General features: G+C 47.6%; 3 protein-coding genes across 17 annotated transcripts in view; 2 read left to right on the top strand and 1 right to left on the bottom strand.

The window, feature by feature from the left end:
• The window catches only part of LOC118506651, a 61094-nt gene extending 47313 nt beyond the window's left edge, over window positions 1-13781 (top strand). For 11 of the 13 annotated variants that reach the window (XM_036044063.1, XM_036044061.1, XM_036044062.1 and 8 more), the window contains 2 exons: window positions 5449-5650; window positions 11560-13781. In XM_036044063.1, coding sequence (XP_035899956.1) covers window positions 5449-5650; window positions 11560-12026 — 669 coding nt within the window. In that variant the 3' untranslated portion in view covers window positions 12027-13781. Of the gene's footprint in view, window positions 1-5448; window positions 5651-6223; window positions 6254-10996; window positions 11442-11559 lie in introns of all 13 variants that reach the window. The other 2 variants (XR_004905527.1, XM_036044067.1) reach the window with 2 other exon arrangements.
• Window positions 13554-14704, bottom strand: LOC118506658. Its single transcript, XM_036044076.1, has one exon. The coding sequence runs from the start codon at window positions 14554-14556 to the stop codon at window positions 13879-13881; it is 678 nt and encodes a 225-aa protein (XP_035899969.1). The 5' UTR covers window positions 14557-14704; the 3' UTR covers window positions 13554-13878.
• Window positions 14705-14970: 266 nt separating this feature from the next.
• LOC118506654 (dual specificity mitogen-activated protein kinase kinase hemipterous-like) lies at window positions 14971-24341 on the top strand. Of its 3 annotated transcripts, XR_004905528.1 has the most exons (10): window positions 14972-15575; window positions 15675-15907; window positions 15991-16398; window positions 16478-16914; window positions 18260-19107; window positions 19172-19741; window positions 20229-20682; window positions 21423-21509; window positions 21581-21833; window positions 21968-24341. XR_004905528.1 is itself a non-coding variant. In XM_036044069.1 (9 exons), exons 1-9 carry the CDS (start codon window positions 15338-15340, stop codon window positions 21723-21725), a joined length of 3399 nt encoding a protein of 1132 aa, XP_035899962.1. In that variant the 5' UTR covers window positions 14971-15337; the 3' UTR covers window positions 21726-24341. The 3 variants fall into 3 exon arrangements, 2 of the variants coding, with proteins under 2 accessions (XP_035899962.1, XP_035899961.1); XM_036044069.1 differs by having other exon boundaries at window positions 14971-15575; window positions 20250-20682; window positions 21581-24341; XM_036044068.1 differs by having other exon boundaries at window positions 21581-24341.
• Window positions 24342-24588: the final 247 nt, after the last annotated feature.

The raw sequence follows: 24588 nt of genomic DNA, 5'->3' as shown, positions 1-24588 counted from the left end.
CCAGCCAGAATAGACATCTTTTAAGGGCAATAACATATATTCCAATAGCTAAACAGTAGATGTGGAAGATGGTTTCGTTGCTTAACGTACGATGACTCACGAGCTTTAAATCGTTAAATCAATACCACACACTCTGGCTCACGTTTTGCCGTTGCTTTCAAGTGCATGATGGGCACGGTTGCAATTTCTCTCGGTATCCCCTTTTCTTTGCCACTTTTTTGTGTTTAAAATAAAACAACTCTAGACAACTGTCTAGCACCCCAAGGGCCCACGTCCCCCCTCTCTGTCTGCTTATTCTTGCTTAGTTCCTATTTGTGTAACTGCGGTGCACCGACCATGACGAGTATGCGTCACTGTGTGCGTTCCTTGTAAGGAGCGTTGGGTTCTACCTTTTTTGGTTGGCGCCCTTCGATCGCCACCAATGCAAATACGAACCATTTAAAGCGCTTGCTTATCAAAGAATAGCCAGAAGGGGCAGAAAGCGATGCAGGAGTCCATTACCGTCAAAGAAAATAGAATGTGGTTGCATTCGCTTTCGTTTGACCTATTGTTGACTCCGGGTCCATTCAAAGTAGCTTCGAGTGAATGCAATTTTGCAACTAAGCTTTGGAAATCGGATTGCATTTGTCGGGAAGCACGTGCTACCCGTTCTGCGAGCCTTGCGCGAGAGGGTGTTCAAACGATCCAATCAAGCCAGGTGGTGTCGCAGTTTAACAGCTCGACACGCCGGCCGTGTCCTTAGCATGCTTATATCCAGCTTTCTTCATCTTCACACGCTTTATTTGAAATGCCGGTCAAACTTATGGGAAATAAAAGAATGTTTATTCAATTAACCAGAAGCAAAAAGTGTAAACAAATGCGTCCGTGCGAAGATGACTAAACAAAACGACACGTTTTGCAGTTCGTGACACGTACTCAAAAAGGTCATTAGAGGGGACAGTCAGCCAACGGAACCCATCAGCAGGCCGGCCAGAGCAGGCTCATCAAAAATTGGTTGCGGCATCTTGCTGCAGACAATACACCCTGTTTTGTAGCAAGTCGTACTTAACTAGTGGCAACAGGCCATTTGGCGATTATTCAACACCCAGGAAAATGGCAAAGAAGTGAACAGCATATGTGAGTGTGAAATATAAATGAAAAGCCAACCGGTGTAGCTAGCAACAACAGCGAAAAAAACCCCCCGACTGGATGGACAATTTGTTATGTTCATTTATGTTTGCGTGTGGAAAGTTATACTTTGGCGGAGCTTGGTTTGTTAATTTAATCGCAAACCACTTTCATTTCCTCGAACTTGTTTGATGAATAGATTTGATGTTTTTTTGTGCTTGTGCTTGCCTTGCCCCCTCGGTTCGGTCACAGTGCAATCTATTGATTGCGCCATCTATCGCCTTTATATCGCTTACCGGAGCCTGAGCAGTGCAGTGAGTGCACCAGGTTCACAGTCGCCCGGTTCAACTGTCACAATAGATCTTTCCAAATCGAGCAATAGCAAGCAGGAAAAAAAATGCTCCAACGGACAAATCGATGCACTTAAGTAATGTCACGGTTTGGGGTGGATAAAGCAGCGCGCACACACCACTACCAAGTGCACAACTGCATTTGCAGATGTTGATCGTCGTGATTGAAATGCATCGAAAGGGGGGTTTCCCTTTTTCTTTACTTACCAAATTGTCCGTGACCAGCATAAGGAGGTAGTCCAGTTTGTGTTAGAGCATGTTGTAGTATTGCTGAATCGTATAAACTGTAAGGAGACATGCCTCTCCCGTAGGTGTTCCATGGTGTGCGCAAAGGAGTCACGTAAGGCGTCGTTTGTTTCGGCCACTACTGAAGTAGTGGTTCGAGTTGTGTCAAGCGGGGTCGTGTTAGGGTTTGTGAAAATATAGAGTGCCAGCTGAGATCAGCGTTCGCCATACTTGGGAAGTAGAGGTACGATCGCCACCTTGATTGTAAGAGGTTAGGTTCGATCTGTCCACTCGATGAAAAGGGGATAATGGGAAATAAATTGCTGCACTATGCTTCGGAAGGTGTGAAACGCAAATTGACATACTTAATTTTGTGGCACAAGTTGTCTAGAAGTAAAGGAAAATTATTTAAAAATCCTTGCCCAACATTTACTGACTTGAGCATATACATCACACCGGTCTAGCTATTGATACAACTATCTGAATTAATACAACTACCAGGGATTTATTTTAAATTTTTACTTAAATTGAGAGAAATCCTAGAAAATATTTTTATGATAGTTTCAACAAAAAATCTCTGTTTTTTAATGGTCTACCTAAAAAAAAATAATTTATTTAAGAATTGAGAATTCAAGAGCTCAGAATTTCAGAGAGTCGTTTATTTGTTTTTTTTTATTCGATCTACTGCGTCGACACTTACCACAAAGACTTTCCTTCGAAGTAATTATGGCTACTCAGCGAAATGGAAAACCTCCGAAATGCCAAATCCAGTGAAGCTTGTGATGTGACGACTAAAGTGACAAGTTCCCCACAGTACGGACGGGATTCGTGTGTTCATTTCTCATTAGTCAAATTCTTACCCAAACGCAAACGATCGAATCCGTTCAATGAAAATCTCGTTTACTAGAGTGATTTTTATGCAGCCCCGGCGGAGTCTACTCCATCATCACAAACTCCACCGCTCTCTGGGGTCATTCCTTGGCGTGATCAATTTTCATTCAGCAAAACGAAGCGGTGTAATTGATGATGGGTTTGCATTTCACAAATGCCCGTTCCGATTGGCCTGTGGAACGACCACCAGGCGGAAGACACATCACTCTTGTGAAAAAGAAGGGGGCAGAAGAGAATGCCCGCCATCTTCAATTGGTTGTTCATGATGGGGGTTCCATTTGAATCTTTCCGCCGGAGACCGCCGATGCAGTTAGAAGATTTTTAACAAGCGTAATGAAATGCATGCTACGGAGCCAAAGCTGGATTGGAGAAGAAGAACCCGTTAGGGTGCGCGCTTTTCGGGAAACCCATTTGGAAGTGATTCACCGTCCGTGTTCTGGTGGTGGCCTGCGAGGGGAGCTCGAAGAAAAGAAGTCGAAGTGCTGCCCATTTTCCCGAGTGGTCTAATATATTCCATTTCCATCGATAGTGGAGCATCAGAATGGTGGCTTCTTTGGTTTTTATTCTTCCTTATTAGCAAACGGCTCGTGTAAAGTCGTAATTTTCGCCACTTCCGTTTTGTGCGGAATGTTTCCCGAGTGAGTAGCTTCTCTTAAGAGAGATTAGTCATTTCCGGAATGGAACATTGAGCAGTTCAAAATACGTTTTAAATCAAAAGAAGATTGTTGATAGAATTATTTTGTGAATTCTGACAAAACCAAACGAATCATATCAGCTTAGCTTTTAAGTGGTGCTGGTTTCCGGTGGGACGAAGCCAGCTAGGTCAGTCATATCACCACCAAACGGCACAAGAAAGGGTCATATATTATCCCACTCACTCACGAAAAAACACACACACACACACCCGACGAGGTCCATTTTTTCGGTCGAGTGGTAGGTCGGATTGGCGTGAATCAAGCGTGGCCGAGGAAGAAAGTACAAACACGCACGGAAAAGCACAGCTTTAAATGAAAACAGTGAAAACAATATCGTTACCAGCAGCAGCAACAGCAGCAGCAGTCAGCCAGCAGTAAATTATGTTTTGATAGGTCATAATCACTCGTTTCTGGCGCTGTACCAGACCGCACTCGATGGATCCACGGTCTGACACTATTTTATAAACTCCCTCCCACCCACTCGGTCATCCACCTTCAAACAAAAAAAAAACGACCCAACCACCTCGTGTCTCCTCGTGTGATGTGATTGTGCTGCGGAAGTGCAGGCCGCACAATAACGCAACGAGTCACACTTACACACGCGCGCCTTGCGAGACACATCCAAGTGAACTAGTGGGGTGGGTGGGTGGGATGGGATGGGTGGGATCGTGAGGGTGGTATGTTGTGTTTTTTTTGCCTGGTCTATACCCCACTAGATAGGGGTGGAACTGGGAAGTGGGTGATATTTGATGCCTGTGTGTTTTTTTATTCGCCTTGCTGCTGTTTCCTTCTTATATATGCTGTTTATTGTTTCTCTTTGGAGGGAGCGACAAAGGGTGTGCTGGGTGAGGGGAGGTTGGCGCCTGCATGCCTCTCCGGCACCGCCCGAGGAGGAATTGGCTGGCGTTTCTCGCGTTTGGTCTCGTTTGTATTTTTCCAGCGAGTTCCAAAACCTGCCCCGGGGCGTTGTGTACGGCACATGTTTTTTCCCTCTTTACTTCTGATTTTCCACCCAATTTTTTTCGCCCTCTCGTTCACGCACACACACACACATACAGGTGTACGCGTCTCTGTGTTAGGCACTCTAATTGTTTGGGGCTTCCGAGAGTGGCAGCGAGCGTTAGTTCCAGCTCATAATGCAACCCGCGCGCGTCTCTATTGGTTTCGAAATGGGGAGGGGGGGTGGTGCCGGTGGAAACGCCGGTGGAAACTCCGTGTCCGCTACCGTCCGTCCTGTGTAGCGTTACCTTTCGGTGTTGTAATTTTTACTTTTCGCGACCCACATTCAATCTAAGCGAAAACCTCCCCCCTTCCCAGTCGGTCGGACTGGTGCGCTAATGGCGAATGCGCGCACACACAATAACACTTCCTGTCGATCGTTGTGGTGCGTGTGGGTCGTATTTTTTTTCTGACGTGCCATAGACCCGCAGATACAGAGAGTGAGGAGTTGGGCGGGTTGTGGTGGTTTGAATTTTTTAGTGGTCCAATTGTCGGAACCATTTCGTCGGCCATTTGGGGGCCAGAGCACTAGCGGGCAAGTGTTGTTGTTGTTGTTGTTGCGCATATTACATGCACGATGTGGAAATTGAAAACTCGTACCCCACAAACAACTGAATCGACAGCATTGACCACAACGGCAGCAGCAACTACACTGAGCGACGACGTGGTGTATGGGTTGATGGATTTCGCATGCACATGTGTATTTGGTTCCTGATACCAAATTTGTCACCTTTCTCGATTAGAACAAGCGTTGTTTGATTTGACACGTGGTTGACCGTAATAATTGTTTCGATCTCGCTGAAATTGTTTGCTGTCGTCGATTGAGTTGTTTGAAATTCAGTCCCCTATCGTGATGTAGCTAGAGGGCTCATCCATAATGTTCAATATTTACTTCACACTCGGTTTGGTGGCCGAAGCGATAGCGACGCCGGTCTTCACACGGCAGAATCCAGGATCAAATCCCATCTCGGATCATTCCCACGTAGTAGTGTGAGGACTTGACTATCATCTAACAACGTTTGTTATCATTAATTCTAGCCTGGCTTGACCGGCATGCCATTCAGCCAAGAAGATGAAACTCACACAGGATTATTATCCATTTTAAATGTAGATTTTATATTTAAATATTTCATTTTAGATATTACTAATCGCGTACCTGTTTTCTCCTTCTTTATTCGCAGTTCAAAATTCAGTTCGACGATTCGCTTACCTCCACGTACGAGTATCCTTCGGAAACGTCCCTGCTGGATATGAAAGGGGACGACGATACGGATACCACCGGTACGGACACGACGAACGGTGGGGGCCTGGTACCGGCGGCTGCGTTCACCGACAACGGGCTCCTTTCGCACACGAACAAACTCCTCTCCTCGGTGCCACTTGGTAAGTGTCCGACACCACCTTCCCATCCCGCACCACCACCGACCCACGATCCTTGCTTCCCGTCGTCTCCTTCCTGCGTACTGCATCACGATCCGATTCCGATACTCGGATAGGGCGCTTCGTGATGTCGGTAGCAATCATTATATTAGATTACCTATCTGTTTAAGCTAAGTAGTAGTAATTTAAAAAAGAAAACACACACAAACAAAACCATCCAACGCCTGTCCATCCCACTGTCTTTGCTCTCCTTCTCCTAGAGTTCCGTTTGGTCCCACCCAGCAACACTTCAAGTATGTCCTGTAGCCGTGCGGCAAGTGTTTGCCGCGCTTGCCTTCCCGTAACGTTCCCGTAACCCTACCCACTAGTACCACTTCCCCCCCCCCCCCCCGCCCTCCCAGTAGTAGTACCACCAGTCGTATGTGTAATCTTTGTGCGTTCCGTAATTTTCTTCGTTCGTTTTCTACGCTGCTAACGGCCCACACTCATAACCTAACGCTCTGTTGTCGGCACTTACATGCTGCGCACCCACACACGAAAAAAAAATCGTCCCTTCCTTCTCACCACGCGCGCTAGACATTCACTCTGGGATAACGTCGTGATTCGGTAAGCAAGAGCATCATAATACAGCATACACCTAGACACACACACACATTGCTTATGTTATATTGATAAAAGAAAAAGTCTTATGAATTTATTCACTGTATTTAAAACATATTAAACATTCATTCTGTACAAGCAGTAATGGTTTGAATCATGTCACGTAGAAAGTGTGTGCCGAGAAGATCATCTTGCAGGAAAGTACTTGATTGGCTTAGAACTTATGTTTATTAGTACATGGCAATGTTTACTTCCGCTTCGGGTTTAAACAAGAACATGCCCATTTATAGCTATGGAATTCTGTTGCAACATAAACACATGGTCCTTAAAATAGAAGCAAGCTAAGTAAACAGTTGAGATCTGCTCACACTGTCTGTAATGGATCAAACGATTACTGAAGATAAATCAAACGGACTATAGCATTAGAGTTACTTTAAAATAGGTTTTGTTGTGAAAATAAACGCATGCACTTGTTCTAAAAATTAATGCAGACAAATTCATCTTTCTTACTGTAAGTAATCATGTTGTGAAGGATCTTATTTTCGACTACAATGTCTAGAGAAATGGAGCAACCCGATTGAGACTCGATAGAGACAAAGAATCACCGCGCGCACACACACACACACACAACGTTGACGTACTGTTTCTTCGTTCCGGAGCCCAATGTCTGGTGGCATCCAATTAACGGCGACGATTGCACAACACGCGCTCCCGACCAAACAAGGATCCGTGTTCATATCTTCCCAACGTCAATCGACCGTAGCTTCTTCCGCTGACTGCACACACACACACACAACGAGCAGTGTAATATTGCAATATTGCATCAGCTGCAATTCGATCCGAAATTTGAGACTGATTGGACATTGAGAAGCAGAGATGCATCATCACCGTCGGTCGGTTGGGTTTGTGTGGGCCATAACAAACGGCGTGTTTTGCCCACTGACCGAAAGCTCCTTTTGGGAGATTGGTCTCGTAAACGAAAACGAAAATTTTTATCTACTGCCATCAACTACCATGCCCCAGACGGCGGGGGGGTGCATTTATTTATTAGTGTGCAATTGCATCTCGCTCGGTTGCAACCTTCCGCCGAGTGATGCAACATCGGACGAGATCCAATCTTGCTACGGAAGGAAAATTAGTGTGCCTCTGTGTGTGTGTGTTTAGGAGGTCATCAGAGCTCGGATTGACGTCAGCCTTGGGGGTTTTTTTTGTAACCTTTTTTATGATATTAATCACTTGAAATGAGAAAGAAGGCTTAAGGTAGGAGAAAGTGCATCAGGAAAGAAAACTGAGCTTTACGCAATAATTTTCCACCATCGATTGTATTTTTGGGAAAAGGATTTTCTTGATGGTGTCAAACGAAAGAGGAATTTTCCAACGTTGTCACCTGCCAGCCGTACCATGAAAAACTCTTTCTCTCGGGGGACTGAACGTGGAATCGGCATACCATACCACCGGACTGCTTCAAACTAGGTTAATGAGCGCAAAACTGCGTCCAGCAGCAGCAGCATGAACGCCACGAAAACCAATTCGTTCGTTCGCAAACCAACGGGAAAAAGCACTCTGTCGCGAGTTATTTTTTTTGCAAACTGGCTAAGAAAATTGGCGAAAGAAAACTCGCAAACGGTATAAAACAGAGTCGGTCACAGCTTTTTTTTTGTGTGTTCCGTCTCCTCCTTTACATTCACAACATTGAGCCACGGGAAGAAAGCTCTGGCAGACACTCTGTTTCCCGCAAGGAATTCGCAAATCGCTTGTTCGTTGGTTAAGGTTAGGGATGGGCTGACAATCACCAAACTGTTGACACGCAGCCAGAAGTAGGTGTAGGTAGGTAGAGTATGGTAAGGGTGTTCCCGCCGGCAAATTAGCCACACATTGGACGGACGTTTGTTAGGCCTGTTTCTGCGTCGGTAGCAGGGAAATCGAAAAACTCAGCGTAAAACCAGTGTGTGGATGTAATAGTTGTAAAAAGGGAAATAGACCGGATATTGGCGAGAATCGCTTCCGACCCATACCCCGTCTGATGACTTCCTGTATGGGGAATGGGCGACACGTGGGATACGGGTTTGTTTTATGCCGATAAGCTCAACTTAACCTTATACGTACGGGGTCGTAGTTCTAGCCTTGCGTTACATACCATTTCGGTGACGCATCATTAGCACGTCGCGCCAACCTCATTACGACAGGTTGAAAGTTCCCTTCGTAATAGATCGATGCCTTTGTGTTTGTGAGGAGACGCGAGTCTGGGTATGTTATATGATGGAGAACCGCAAATTTGTCCAGTCATCAAATATTTTTAACGATTGCCCGGTAATCAGATAAACCGAGCGAATTTCCCGCCATCACAATCGTGGTAAGCAACGATATGCCTTCATGGCATGGCCAGTGCAATGCAGCTACTGGGTAAAGCCAAGATGCAACATTCATGTCCATCTTCTTTCTCTCCGAGCTGCGTTTCACTCAGCAACGACGATTTGAGACATCTTAAACCCCCAACAGTTGGTGTGCAGTCGGTGGCTATCGCGATCTACACTATCGCAGGCGGCAAGACGGTCAAGAAAATCCAAACAGGGTAGGGTCTCTACAGCCAGGAGGGAAAATATGGTCCGGCATTTTAATTGAGCCTAAGCTGACTAAACTACCAGCTCGGGAAAACTGGTGTGTGTGCTGAGGCTGGGGTGGTTTGTTTTTATCCTCTCCCTTTGATTCACCACCACCATCTACAACAGTGCCTGCCAACACGTTTGTAGTGTGCTCCCTATGTGTGGCGTGTGTGTCTAGCCATCTTGGGCGGCTGGCTCCGGCACACGGGGCATCCTTCGGCATGCGATCGTGTTTGTTTAATTTTCACTCGTCAGCTTAAGCAGCCAGCAGTGAAAATAAAGTATTAAATACACACACGGCCACCCTACTATCACTTTCTATCGAAGGGTTTGGTTTGAAGCAACAAGCATATCGATGCGCTCTATCCACCGGAGTCATCGTAGGTAGTAGGTGCGCCAGCCGGTGGCTGTTGGTGTTGCATTCATTAACACAACTTTGATGCAATTTGTCCAATCGTTAGCCACTGTACGTAATGCGACAAAAGTTACTTGTTAACTCGATCACGCTTGAATGGCGCGCCTGCCGGCCTGCCTGCCTTAGTGGATACAGCCGACGGACACAACGGCAAGGCTTTCACCGGTGAAAATTTCCGTTTCATCTGACCCGGTATCGCAGCGTGACAGGCAAGGAAAATAGAACGGGATGCATGATGCATGAAACGCTCGCCTCCTTCCGCCGCCAGCCACCCCGTCGGGGCTAATTGGTTGGAGCATTGAAAGCTCCGGGCCGAACAAAAAAAAAAAGACTCCCCAAAAGAAAACGGTACACGCGTCAGATCATCTCTCTCTCCCGATCGGTGTTCGATAAATTATGGTTCCACACATATTTCATCCGAAAAGTACCGTAAAATCTTCCCGGGAGATGCAACCGGGCCCCTAACCCCCCGGGTGTATTGGCTGACTCAACGGGGTTTTTGGGCAGAAGTGGGTGGGTTGTTCGAACCTGTGTTTGTTTTTCATCGTGCGTGTGTGTGTGTGTTTGGAATTGATGATCACTCAGCTGGAAACGATGAATATCTGGCGAACTCCTCTTATCCGTGCCTTGTGTGTGCGTGTGTTTTTTGAGGTTAGAAACAGGTGATTTATCGCCTTATTGTGATTAATGTTGTTCCATGTATGGCACGAGGTTGTGTGCTGGGGTCAAATGCAACGATGGGCACACATCACAGACGTCTTAAGTTTGTACCTGAGGAATCTTATTGAACCATCTAAGAAAGGGTAATTAATCCGCGCATAGGTGACATAGATAGGTTGGTAATGTTCGAAATGTTATATCTAGAGTTGGATTTTCAAATAATCTAGAACAATCCTCATTAGCTCAAGAAGACACCTACCATGGCTGTCTTAAAAACCGCTGTTTTGGCTCTGTTTGAGCCTCTAGTAGTGAGACGTTGTTGTTACGCTCGAAGCCATCGGTTATCGGGAAGTACTTCCATATTACCTATTTTTCTCCATGGATTTAGACTCTTAGTAGGAGCTTCACATTCAGAGACATTCGTTAATTGCAGCTTGGCGATTGCTTTGCCTAGTACAGACTTTGTACTGATAACGCTGTATTTTTTTTACTATACTTTAAAGATATATTAAGAAACACAACGGATGGTTGTTGGGCGGATCGGTCAAGATTCGTGACACTAAGTCCTCGTCTGTCTTAAAAACGTTTGACGTTAAAATATTCGTTCTATAGCTTTAATTCGTCTGATGGCTCTGCTTAAGCCTGCAGTAGCAAAATGATTAATTGTAGGCTTTCTCCTTTCTTGGCACACACACACACAACCAGACACATTGGCATCGTTGTTCCATCACGGTACCTAATTACATCCATTTAGAGTTGGCTATTAGCTTGCGAAACACATCACCCATCGCTAGTGGGGCACTTACTCTGCCGGAATAACCTTTCGCATCACCATGGCTAAATACATACACTAGACTGCTGGACCTCTCTCACTCGCGCTGTCCTTATTTGCTCTGTGTCTTTGCCAACGCACCTCGCGTATGTGTCAATCAAAAGACACCGCGATGGCGTTGGTTCGCATGCCTTCGGGTGTCGCGTCTTCCCCAGTAGTAGGGGGAAAGGAGAAAGAATGCACCCATGTTGTTCTTTTACTCATACCTGACCTCTTTCTCACACGCTGCGCATCTTCAGTTGTCCTGAAGACTCGCCCGCAGACGATACAACGACAGCAACAATACGGTCACGATCAAACCGGCATTCCCGGCAACCGTCGCAACCACTATCAGCAGCCGCCGCCACCTGCAACCGCTGGCAGGCCGGTGAAAGCGAACAAAGCTATTTCATCCGCTCAGCAGCAGCAAAATTGGTGGGCTCAGCAGAAACAACGCAATCACCACAATCTCCTGCACCAACTTCATCGCCATCATCACCAGCGTCCACCGGTGGGACCGTTCGTACTGCGTACACCCGAAACGACCGTGTACTTCCGGAGGGTTCATCAGAAACCGCGCACCCCACTAACAACCACCACGCGTCTAGTGGTGCTTCCCATCGGCAATGAATCGACCGTGTAGAGAGCATCCGATCCCTACTAACACGAGACCAAACAGTCGTTGGCGTTCTTACCCTTTCAAGTGTACATTTATTTCGATTTCATTACTTATCATAATACCTTTAGTAAATAAACCGCCCCACGGACACGCTGTACTGAATTTGCATTTGTTTCTCTTTGTTCTTCTTTCGCGCTCCGACAGGTTCGGCACCGTTCGCTAGTTATACCCCAGTAAAAGCCGCCATAGACACGACCTTCGAGCTGGGAGTGACCCGCACGCCGTCCCCGTCGGCCGCCAGTACGGCTAGCAGCACCGGCTCGAACGGAAGCCTTACCTCCTCGAACAGCAGCAGTAATAGTCATCATCAAACCGCCAACAACGGTGAGCAGAAGCACCATTTGCCGCACCACACCACCGTACCGAACGGCCATCATCATCCGCATCCGCAACACCAGTACCACCACCACCGATCGAACGGTGGTGTGCACAGTAACGGCCATACCGGCAACGGGCCATCGGACACGATCGTGAACGGTGCCGGCGAACCGGGACTGCTGCTCAGCAGCGGGACGGCCGAACCGGAAAGCATCCAGTACCTGAAGCCGGCCTCGGACGAGCAGACGGTCAACTGGAGCCAGGGCACGCGCGTCACCGATCTGCTGTTCTAGCGTGTCTCGTTGGGACAGCTTTTTGTACAGTATATACACTTTAGCTTTTAGGTGGAAACGCTTCCCCGGATGTGGTTGCTGCAGGAGCAGGCAAATGCGATTTAATGTTGGTGCGCTGGTGTGCGCCCAACTCCAGTAGCAGCATCGACTAGAAGCAGCGCTCGTCGAATGGAATGAATAGCCACCCGGTAGAAGAAGCGCTTTAGTGGCGCTCTAATCAGTGGCAGTTTTTGTTTGCCTGATAATTGAATTCCCTTCGATTTTTGAATTTTCCATTTCTGTTTTTCCCCTCCTCAAACATACAATAAGCTATTGACAAGATAGTGTGCGTTAGGTGCGTTCGGCCTTAGGATGCTTTCGTGCTGGATCTTTCCGCTCCAAGGATGTGCAAATGCATGTATGGATTCATCTTCCTGGCAGCCCTAGTAGAGTGGCGCCATTTTTATGAACTAAATAGAATATAGACGCTGTTTCGGAAGCGCTCGTACGAATTTTGGCCTGCCTGCCTATTTCCATTAAACATCATACGCCTCCTAGTAGTAGAAGTTACACGCCTATACGCGCGAGGGATAAAAACCAAGAGTCAGACTATTAACGTATAAAAAAACATTCCTCGACGATCAAAGGCGATCATAAGATATCGGCCTTTTTTGCATTCTTTCTTACGGTTGGTTCGGTTGGGTTGGGTTGGGTTGGGAAGTGTAGCCATGATGAAGCAAAGATACCAGACAACGGCCAACCAACTCAGCAGCGGCAACAATATTGTGATCAATTGAAGCGCGAGCAAGCAAGCAGTTACGTTTAAATGATGAAAAGGAAACAAAAAACACACACAAGAATTATTGCTACTATCACTACTCGTATAACTACTACGTATTATATTATTACTATTGTGAAAACTTATACAGAGAGCAGATGGGAAAAGGAAAGAAATGCAAGTGTGCAACAACGAGCAGTGTTGGAAATGGAAGTGAAGAATGTCTGCGATAAGGAAGTTTAGCGTAAGGTTTTTTCCCCCGTCGTTTTAAGAATTTGAATTGTATAAAGCACAGCTAAACAACAGGTCCGATAGAATCAGGTAGAACAGGGCATCAGGATGATGTGGATTTGCAATATACTACTAAACACATGATTGGGATTTGGTGTGGTAGGAGAAAGGAAACTAACACACACACATATTCGCGTTACGCATGCTGGCTTATAAGAATCCATTTTTAAACGGCGTACAGTGATTTAATCTTCGTACGTGTGGCGCCTCTTTAGCATGGTGATTAAGCTTAGGACCGTACAGTAGCTTTCGGTTTTGGTTTCGGTTTGGGAACCAAACGCGCGCGCGCTCGCTCAGATCGGTGCTAGCGGTTGAGGAGGGCATGCAGTACTTGGAATTGAAGTAGCAAACGATGGAGGAGAACAAGACGAAATTATACTACTACCGCAACACTGCCGGACATTGCGTCTGATGATGTGCCCATCGCCACCCCACCCATGTTGTGATAGACAAGTGGACGTCGGTGGATTCGTTTTTTCGTTTAGGCAAGTCATATTGCAGCTTCCCATTCTACCACCGCACTTGAAAGACATCCCTTCTTCCCACGATGATTCCCACTGAACCGTGTAATTCCAATGGACACAGGGAAGCAATACCACCCCGAAATTTCGTAGCGTTCGTTGTTTAGCGTATTTTTACACATATACATTGCATATAAATCGTATACAAAATAAACCTATCGACAAGACCCGTCTTAATGCATTTTATGTAAAAAGTGTATTTGTAGCAGCGGAACAGGCAGTTGAAACACGTAGGACTATCTTACTTATCACATACATCGAAAAAAAAAAACCGAATGTCCTCTCAATCGTCCATCGTCATCGGTTCGCCCTTAATCCGGCGATTCTGCATCAATGCTTCACCGTTCAAATTTTCCGCAATGTGCCGACTGGCGACACAGCCCTCCTGGAGATGCAAATTCAGTGCGTCCTCGTACGTCATGTTCACCTCGTACTTGCCCATATCTGCCTCGGTCGTCTCATCGTCGGAACTATCGCTCGCCATCGCGCTAGCTGTTGCCGGCTGTCCCTGCTTCTGTTGATCCTTTGCGTTGACAAATATGCGCTTCATGCGCAGCACCTTATCCGTGCTGCCCACGTACCGGTACAGGTCCTTGATGTTGCTTTCGAACACCGGATCTATGGTGGCGGATGCTTTCGGGTCCTTCTCGAAGAATACGTTCGTGCCGAACGCAAAGTCAACCGTCCCCCGGTACACCTCTTCGTTCACCTGTATGACGGGATGTTCCGTGTCGATGCCGATCACTTTGATGTGTGCATTGGGATCGTCCACCTCCAGGCAGATGTCGAAATCGGCAAACAACGTTACTTCCTCCTCGTACAGATCATCGTCTATGGTGGTGGTGTTGGTGCCGCTGTTTGACGACGGACCGGGCTGTGAGTGCGATTCGACCTCCATCTTTATCTCGTCCAGTATCGACCGCGTTAGGCCAATCGCGTAATCGCGGTGCAATCGGGACATTTTCCGTTCGATAATACTCTTATCCCGGATAGTTGTCGAAAATTTCCCCCGGCTAGTTTCAAGTCCTTTGTGTATTTGTTTACAATGAGAAGGTTTTGTTTTGCACAGTTTTGCGGTGCTGCAAGTGACAACAGCCGGGGTGTTCGTTTAAAAAGCGTCGTTCAATACTTTACATTCCGTTCCGGCTCAGAGGCGTAGATTTTTCACTGGGAATCATCTTATCGGGAAATACAAAGGTCGGCTACTTTAAATGCAAAGATTAAACTGGTTACTAGTCGAAATTCATGATTAAAAAAACATTGTCACATTTTGTTAAGATTTACGTTAACATTTTCCACAAATTTTATTAAAAAAACACTTCCACTAGCTGTCATCGCTCATGGACGGTCGTGTTCAACCCTGCACCGTCAGCTCAATGACAGCTTCGAAACATCACTTTGTAGAAAGAAAAAGAAAAGAAAAAGAAAAGTATATTTATCAAATATTTTCTGGTGAAAATCTTTCCCTGTTCCCGAAAAACGCCATCGAATTTCTCCGTGCAGCGTCGCGATTCTGTGTTTGCGAAACCGCGGCTCGGAACCGTCAGATGCGGAGCGCCGTGGTGCAGGTGCAGTGAGGTACAGCGAAGGAGCAGTTGGTACGAACCGTTTTCCTCCGCGAACGGGCACGGTCCCTTCGCATCGGGTGCTTTGTTTACCCGCGTACCGTTCAGGGCCTTTCCGAGCGATATTGGGTAGGCGCTGCCGGGGCAGTAACACCTACCCCATCCCAGGAGGAGTCAATGCTACCGACGGGAACGCACCCGGCCGCACCTTCCGACAGCAGAAAGAACGAGGTCGGCAAGAACGGTAGCACCAGCACCATGTCCGGCAGTTCGATCGACAACCGCATCACGATGATGGAACAGATGATCCAGAACCCTCGCTCGACTCCCTCACTGTCCCTGCCGATCTCATCGCAGCCGCCAACGGCTCGGTTCAATCGCACCGGAAGCGGCGGTATGGGCGGCGGATCAGGACGTAAGCATGCGACCGCGCTCGTACACCCAATCGGACATCCATGCTAACGTATCTCTCCCTCTCGCTCTCCCTTGTGCGCTCTCTCTCTTATCTCTCCAGCCAATAGACCATCGTTAGGTCTGAACCTGCCCATCGTGTCCGGCAACCGGCGGAGCGAGTCGGAACTCAAGTTCCAGAAGATTGTCGACAAAAGCGGACTGTTGAAGATCAACGATAAGATTTATCGCACGCAGCTCAGCGACCTGGAGGATTTGGGCGAACTTGGGAACGGGACCAGCGGGCATGTGGTAAAGATGCGACACAATCCGAGTGGTGCCATCATTGCTGTGAAGGTAGGCGCCGGTCACATATGCCGTCGTGCGCAGCGGTTCCCTTTTTTTTACCCATGCCCGGTTTCTTTTCCCCCACATTGCAGCAAATGAGACGCACCGGTAACGACGAAGAAAACAAACGAATCATCATGGATCTGGATGTGGTGCTGAAGTCGGAAAACTGCAAGTACATTGTAAAGTGTCTCGGCTGCTTCATCACCGATGCAGACGTGTGGATCTGCATGGAGCTGATGACAACGTGCTTCGACAAGCTGCAGAAAAAGTCCAAGAAACCGGTGCCGGAAGAGATACTCGGCAAGGTGACGGTGGCCACGGTACGTGCGCTCGCCTATCTGAAGGACAACCACCTGGTGATCCACCGGGACGTGAAACCCTCGAACATCCTGATCAACGATCGGGGCAACATTAAGCTGTGTGATTTCGGCATCAGTGGCCGGCTGGTGGATTCGAACGCCCGTACACGTTCCGCCGGGTGCGCTGCATACATGGCGGTAAGATATGACCACTCTCTCTCTCTCTATCTCTCCCTCCCGTGCTAATACGCTATTGAAATGCTCATGCTGTTTGCAGCCGGAACGAATCGATCCAGCTAAAACAGTGTACGACATCCGGGCAGATGTGTGGTCGCTCGGAATCACGCTGGTCGAGCTGGCCACTGGCGTCTTTCCGTACCGTGGTTGTGTGACCGATTTCGAGGTGCTCACGCAAGTGCTCACCTCCAATCCGCCCCGGCTGCCCGAAGATCAACCTTTCAGTCCGGAATTTCGGGACTTTGTGCAGCTGTGCCTGCAGAAGGACTATCAGGCCCGGCCGAAGTATCCGGACCTGTTGCGGCATGCATTCCTGCAGCGTGCCGAGCACGACACCACAATCAACGTGGGCGAATGGTTCCGCAATGTGGCTGTCAACTGTGGCATTCAGCTAACGAGCCCGCAACCGCCTCCGACCGCTTCGTCGGCTTCCGTCACTTCACCCCCAACCTGGACCGCAACGTCGGAACAAACCAGGTAAGGAAACGGCCGCTACACCTCCCCTTCGGCCCTGTTAGTTTTTCCCATCTTTAAACTGAAATGTACTCTACACGATCGATCCGTCCGAACCGACGTTTTGGATCCGTGTTTTCTTTGCCACCCAACGCAAGGAGTTTACGGCATGTTTTGCACACATTTGCCAGTGAATGTGCAACTGATTCGGACAGTTGTCTGAGTGTTTGGTTTGGTTTGTTTGAAATGTGTGTTGGCCAAAGCTGTTTGTCCGCGTGAGCGTGTTTTCTTAGCGAATGAAGCCTACCAACTCCCTTGTTGCTCTTCTTAACGATTGCTTACGTGAGACTCGTACTAATGGTTTGCCTAATGAGTTGTCTTCGAGCAGAAACAAAATGTTCCACCACCACCCTTCACCACCCCGTTTTTCCGTTCCGTTTTGTCCGTTTTGCTATTTGTTTGTTTTAAAATTTGATTTCTCTTATTTGTAGGTAACTATTTCTTTAGTAATTTTTAAGTTGTTCTATGAGTAAGTATACCACACTATCAACACACACTTACGATCACGTTACTGTAATACACGCGTCCTTATTCACTTGCTTGCTGTCGTCCCGCACACATCTACATCACGCGTCTGTACACACACTTTCCCAACACACGCATACTGACGGCCACGAGCATAAACGTTCTCAAATATCCAAGCAAAATTGGGCTAGTGTCTTGCTTTGCCTTTCCCTTTCCCATGTTTACCTGCTTATGTTGCATTTGTATTTGTCTTTATTTCTTTGTGTGTATGTTTGTGTTTTTTTCGGCCCCTTGTATTATTTCCTAACACCTCTGAGTTCCTTGTGCATGCATTTACTCTAATAACCACTAACATCCACACGCTATGAGTATGAAGTTGATCAAAGTGAAACGATCCAGGTGGCGTAGCTGCTTCTCAAAAGGTTGCTCAGCAACAGCAGAAGAACAAGGTTGCTCCGTCGGTTGCTAGATAGTGGGGGAAAATGTACAAGCATAGCAACGGGCCAAGTTATCCAAATATGCGCTAGAATCACGAACAAATAGGAGACCCAACAACAACTGTCCCAAAATCACAAAAGCGTAGCATTATTGTACATACATTACATACATATATACATATATCAATGTGGGTCGTTTGTAAGTGTTGTGCGTGCTCTCGTTAACGCTAGTTTCCACTCATTCTATCCTTGTTTTTCTTCTATTTCTCTTTCTTCTTCTTTCTTTCGTTTCGCTGTGCTCCCTGCTTTCTCTCCCTTCGGTTCTATGTTCCTGTTCCCCCTCTCTCTCTACTATCTGTCTTATCGCGGCCTCTTTCTTCCACCCTCAACCAAAACCACATCTGAAGAATACCGACACCGCTGGGAAGCTTGACGGAAGCAGTCCAGGCGCAATCGAACCAGCAAAAGCAAACCATCGCCATCGCCGCCTCGTCCATCCCGATCAAGTCGACCGCAACGATCCTATCCCCCCACATCGCCCACGAAGCGCCTAACAACCTCAGCAGCCTGCAGCAACGATCGCAGCAACAGCAGCAGCAACTACTCCAGAGCAAACTGAGCAACATCAGCCTAGCGTCCTCATCGTCCTCCATCTCGGCGGCCGCAGCAGGAGCACCACAACCACCAGCCGCCACCACCACCACCACCACCATCTACTCGCCTACCTCCTCGTCTTCCTCTCCGGCCGCGTTTGATCCACGCCGGTCCCCATCGCCCCAGGCCTACTATTTAGCGAAAATGCAACAGCCAAAAAGTGCCATTACTAGCACCAGCGCAGTACCGGTAGCGACGACCGGAGGGCTGGAGCGAAACGGATCGCTCGAACCGGCACGCAAGTACAAACACTCGCCCTTCCTGTCGCGCCGCACCGCCTCCGAGTACGGCAACGGCAGCCCCAAGAAGGAATCGACGCTGAGCAGTTTGGGGCAAAGCATCTTCAAAAACCTCACCACATCACCGTTCGCACAGCGGAAATCCGTACCGCCGGGTGAATCGAAGCTTGCCAGCGCCTCCTCCAACGCACCACCCGTGCCCGTCGCGTCCGCAAACATCTACGCGAACGGTGGGGCTGGGTCGGGCGGCAGCAGCAGCAGCAATCCGTCGTCACCGTTGTTGCTGTTGCGAAAAGCCCAGCACGATGCGCCGGATACGGATACACAGTATAAACATCTTCAGGGAAACACTAGTCCAATTGGTAAGCTGGCAGTAGCGACTGTGCTAAAGTACGCCCTGCTAATAATGTTGTCCGCGTTTTTCAGTTCTGCAGCGATTCTACCATCAGCAGAATCAGCTGATCGAGCAGCAAAGGGAAGCACTGCACCAGCAGCACCAGCAGCACCAGCAAGCTGTTTACGGGTACTCCTCACCATCCCCAGTTCCTTCGGCAAGCGAACCGTCGCCACGGCCAACCCGCTACAGCCCACTACCCTCGCACCGCACCGTACACCATGGCGTGCATCCGGTGCTGAGCAACGCCAACCTACCACACCAAAGCGCAATCCCGCTCTACGTACACCACGAACACAAATCCACCACGTCGTCCTTCTTTAACACGTTCAGCCGCGGCATGAAGAGTGCCGGGCGGAGTGATAAGGTGATCGATCGAGGTGGCACCACCGCCCCTACCCTGGTGACCGGTGATCGCCCGCTCTACACAACCACCGCCCAAACGATGTACCACCATCAGCAGCCGGGCCAGACAAGTGCGGCGGCCACGATGCTTCATCGACACGGACCCCTCGGGGGCGGTATCAGCAACGGGGGTGGTTGTGGTGGTGGTGGTGTCGGCGGGATGGTGGTAGTTCCGGAAGGTAGCAAAGAGGAAGCAGGTAACGTGCGCGTTTATATCGCTCGAGATGTCGCATGCATCAACAGCTTCGTGTAGCTTGCGAAGATCGTCTCCTCATACTCATACTGGAATGCACTCATTTAGAGTTTCGTTTTGTTTTTCTTCTTCTATCTTTCTTTTTCCTTTTTGTCGTTTGTCGTTTCGTTCTGTTGCAATTGCCCGCTGCTCGCTCGATCGCTCGCCTTTTGCCACGCTGCCCCCTTCACGATCGTTTGTGCGCGTGTGTGTGTGCGCGCGCGCGCGATCAATACATATTATTTGCGCTTTATGTACATTGTTGATTAAACATTTGGCCCTTCATCTTGCACCCTTCCATCCGGATAACGGCTGTGTGTCTATCTTGCGCACACACACACACACTGCTGCTGCGCTCATTCATACACGCCTGGGCACGCCCATGTATCCGTTGCGCTTCGATATGATCGATCGACAAACCAACCAAACAAAACAACCACAAACACACACAGGATGGTTCAATTCCTTTGCAGATATGAAGCGCAAGTTTGCCTCGTTCGTGAAGCTTAACCTCAGCAACAATGGCACGGGGGCAAGTGGAGCGGGCACCGTCGGTACCGCCACCATTGGCGACAAGCGGACGCTAAAGGAGAAACATCTGCTACAGCAACAGCACCATCAGCAGCAGCTTCAACTACAACAGCAGCAACAGCAGCAACTCCACCTTCAGCAGCATTATGCATCGAATCCTTACGACGTGATGTCAGCAGGAGGAGGAGGAGTAGGAGGAGGAACGATGATGGGGGCGGCTAGCGCGGGTGGGATGTACGGTTCGACGGGTGCGTTTCCCGCTGCGTCGGCAACGTCCACGATAGTGCAACCTCCGTCCGCCATACCGCCCATGGCACACGTGCTCAACAGTCCGGCGACCGATCGACGGCACCGCAGTCCCGATCCACCGCCGAGGTAAGTTATTGCTCGCTCCTCCTTCACTTGATTGTCCTTTGTTGGGTCCTATCGGCTTCATATCGCAACAAGGAGGCAACATTCAACATCTTTTAAGGGGTTTTTTACCAGATGGGTGGTATTGGGTCCGCAAATAAATAACGGCCGTTTTGAAATCGATGGGGCCACTGTGGGATGTGGCGCGATTTTGACGTTAACAAACGTCTTTAATCAAGTTCTTAATCAGATAAGTGATTATTGCGTGCGAATAAAAGTTCCTAGTTCTGTCCAATTTTGAGCTGGATAAGCGCCATATGCGGGAGATGTTGCCGAGCGATGAAAGCGGCTGCCGAAGCGCATCGAGAGCTTTCGAGTGTTTATGGCGAAGCCGCTCTAAACGAAACAAGGTGTCGGGATTGGTTTCGGCGCTTTCGAGAAGGCTTTACTGAAGGAAATTTTACTGCCAAACGCAAGAAGAGCTTGCAGCCGTGCTTGGTGTAACTCGTCAGGCCACGGCATCACGGCTGAACGCGTTAGGCATGGTACAGAACCCGAGTTGAAGCCACGGGACATTGAACGCGCAGACTCGTCATGCTTGAATTGAATTTTGTTCAGCAATCCTAAGCGCAATGAGGAACCCCCCGGTCATACCAAACCCCTGTTGGACTGACCTGAGGAACCCTATAAATGCGGTAGATTTAGTTGAATTTGAAACTACCACCTCCATTCACCAAACCTATAACACATCCCGTTCCTTGCAGGTTAAACCGTGGTCAATCGCCTCTACTTCTGCAAAGGAAACTGGAACAGCTCGGCCATACCGGATCGCCCTTGCTGAACAGAAGACCGTAAGTATCTACAGAAGAGTAAGAACAATAAATAGCTCGTTCAACAACCTTGCCTTGCCTCGTTTGTTCAGCTTCAACTCTACCTCCCCATCACCGCCCCTGCCGCCACGACGCGGTTCGGAAAGTGTGCCCGGTTCGCCGCAACATTTGCGCACCCGCATCAACTACACGCCGGAACCGCACCGGCGACCCTACCGCACCACGATCGACCAATGAGTGGGACTACAAATCCTGGCCATGTGATCGATGTACACCTTCCTCAACCACTAGCGGATTGCCGTTTGGTGCTACTGCTTGTAAATTGTGCTGCAAAAAATGTGAAAGGTAATGCACGAGGATTCCTTCCCCAAACCATATATATACATACACACACACCCAATATAGTACCAAATTGCTAGGAAAAAAAAGTTAAACAAACAAAAGACGCTCATACAATTACTACTACTACGCTGCCTCAGGTAAATCGAAAAGGGATGATGAATGCGCCGGGAAAGAAGCAACACTAAAAATCGACATTATCGACACGGCGGGAGATACACGATACGAATGAACAAACAAACGAACCAACAAAACACGAACGAAAGTCAATAATATCTCCCGAGTTGTTCTACTGAAACCAGCTCACCAAAACAAAGAGAAACGCCATCACCATTCGTTAGTTAGTGCAAACGTGCTTTGGAACGCAACGGAGGACAAACTCATCGTCCTCCGTCGTACATTCGCTTACTTACTGCGTTGGGAAACCACTGGAGAAGGGCCATGTTTTGTGGCCATCCCCTCCTGCGATCACACGCTGTTGTTAGCTGGTAGGTTAAAGAAAGTTTACAACAAAACATTTAACATAACCTTCCGCTTATCCGGCCCAAGCGCTCTATCTCTCGCGCGCGGGTCTCAACTCACCTGCTGCTAGGGTTGGCGCTGTCGAATTGTGTATCCGCAAGCTGTAGACGGGTTTTTTCTTATTTAAACCTTTTTTTCCTCGAAAAGAGAGAACGCTTTCCTGTTTTCGAAACCTAGCTTCCGCTTCCGGCTTTCCTTTTTTTCGCAAGCGAATGTTTCCAAACACTCATATATTACCTCACATACTGTATGATAATCAAAAGCAAACAAAAGCCGTTGCGTTGCGCGCGTGTGTGTGGGTACAGTACATATAAACGTACATTTATACATATATATATGCAAGCATCGCGCTCTCGGGTCCGAAGTGTCCTTTTTCACGTCGCTTTACAAACTGTGTGCAATTAAGCTTGCTGGGAAGGACAGTTGGTAATCCTTCCCGCCGATAGTGAATACAACAGCAAAATACACACACACGTACACTCGCACATTCATGGCATGCACTACAAGTACGCGCCGCTGTCGTATAGATTGTACATTTTTGACTGTGATTTTGTAGCTTGCGTTTGTATGGTTGGTGTTGATATGGGTAGTAGTAGCTGCTGGAACGAGAAGGTGTGTATGCTGGTGCGTTCCCGAAGCATCGATCAGGTCGCCATTGCTTTTTTGAGTTGCGCGTGACCGTATTCTCTCTCGCTCTGGCTCTCTCTCTCTCTCTCTGACACACACCTGGATATACTATACATCTCCTTTGGTAGTAAGTACCATGCAAGGCTACTACGATCGTGTGCAGGGAAAGTGATTTGAGTTGTTTTTGTTTTTTAATGACGAACGTAGCAAGCTTTTGATTAAAGACGTCATAATTTTGGTTAAAATGAGAGAGAGAGAGGTACAGCTTTGAAAGCGTTTATCGCCATAAGCTTTCAATAATAATCAAATCGCTTGGAACAGTGCATGCAAAAAGGGTTTGTAAAAATGAACAAGAGAAAAAAAACGGAAACATGCTGCCAAAATTAGCCCCACACATCCGATCTGCTGCTGAAGAACGTTTAACTCACACAAACGCAGTAGCGACACACACCGGCACATTGTACAGAACTTTTCCAACCCATCTACACATTATGCCAGTGGCACTTCTCGACCTGTGGCTGTTTTTCTAACCATCTAGCAACCCACTGGAACATGCATCTAGTTGGCGTGGCCATCCACATTGTTGAGGGCTTTAAGGCAAGAAGGTTAGAAAAAAAACAGACTAAACCCCTTAAAATTTCCCCAAGCATATAGGAGAAGAACAGATTTCACTAATACACTTCCTAATAATACTTTTGGGTGGTCAAAAAAGTAAGTTGAAAAAGGAAAACAAGTGATGGTGGCGCAACGGTGGCGATTAACAGACAAACACAAATAACAAAACAAACGAAAACGAAAACGAAACGCAAAAACAAACACATACACACACGAGAAAAATAGTCATTTATTATTATATTATTATTCTATAACGAAATATTACTATTATTATTATAATTATTATTATTATAATCCTAAAGATACTGTTTGCAGACAACAAAAAGAAAAAAGCGACACACGAAAGTGTGTGTGTGTGTGTCAACGCACTGAACGCTCTAGTTTGGGGCTTTGGATTTGGACTGGCCTGCTCTCGGCCAGTACACCGACCGGTGTGGTCAGCCATGCGAGTTGTTTCGTGCGATTATTTATGTAAAGAAAAAAAGAACACTCGTAACCACACACATACACACACCATTTTCTTTTGCGAAACGCGTGTCGATGATTTCACACATAGATAGGAGCAAAACTGGATGAGAAGATTTGAAGAAGCAATATTCTAGCGGTGGCAGAGTGGCAGAGCGAATGAGAAAATAGGTGGACAACAGAAGGATTAATTTTGTGTAAACAGGAGAAGGAGAAGAACGAAGGAATGGAGAAGAAAAGGCGATAAATAAAAAAAAATGGAATGAACAGAAAAGAATACAAAAAGCTGCTTTGTGGTGCAATTATGTTTCCTTAGGTTTATTTCTTAACACATAGACGAAATGAGTTGTTTAAAAGGTTCTCGCTGATGGCCATTACAATCTAGGATACTGGAAACGTGTCCATTCCATCAAACGATCGTCGATTTTGGGTGAAGTACAGCTGAGAGGAAATACGCCTCAAAGTATGCAAAGCACAACGCATCGTTCATCGACGTAGGCACTGCAGAATGACACATGGACAAATACTGTGG

This window comes from Anopheles stephensi, chromosome 2, assembly GCF_013141755.1.
Source record: "Anopheles stephensi strain Indian chromosome 2, UCI_ANSTEP_V1.0, whole genome shotgun sequence".
Classification (NCBI taxonomy): Eukaryota; Metazoa; Arthropoda; class Insecta; order Diptera; family Culicidae; genus Anopheles; species Anopheles stephensi.
This window is presented reverse-complemented; position numbering and strand designations above follow the sequence as displayed.

Coding starts and splice junctions, on each gene's coding strand:
- LOC118506654 (XM_036044068.1), top strand. CDS start 15,338: ATGCTACCGACGGGAACGCACCCGGCCGCACCTTCCGACAGCAGAAAG. Junction 15,576..15,674: donor TATGGGCGGCGGATCAGGAC/GTAAGCATGCGA, acceptor TTATCTCTCCAG/CCAATAGACCATCGTTAGGT. Junction 20,683..21,422: donor AGTCCCGATCCACCGCCGAG/GTAAGTTATTGC, acceptor CGTTCCTTGCAG/GTTAAACCGTGGTCAATCGC.
- LOC118506658 (XM_036044076.1), bottom strand. CDS start 14,556: ATGTCCCGATTGCACCGCGATTACGCGATTGGCCTAACGCGGTCGATA.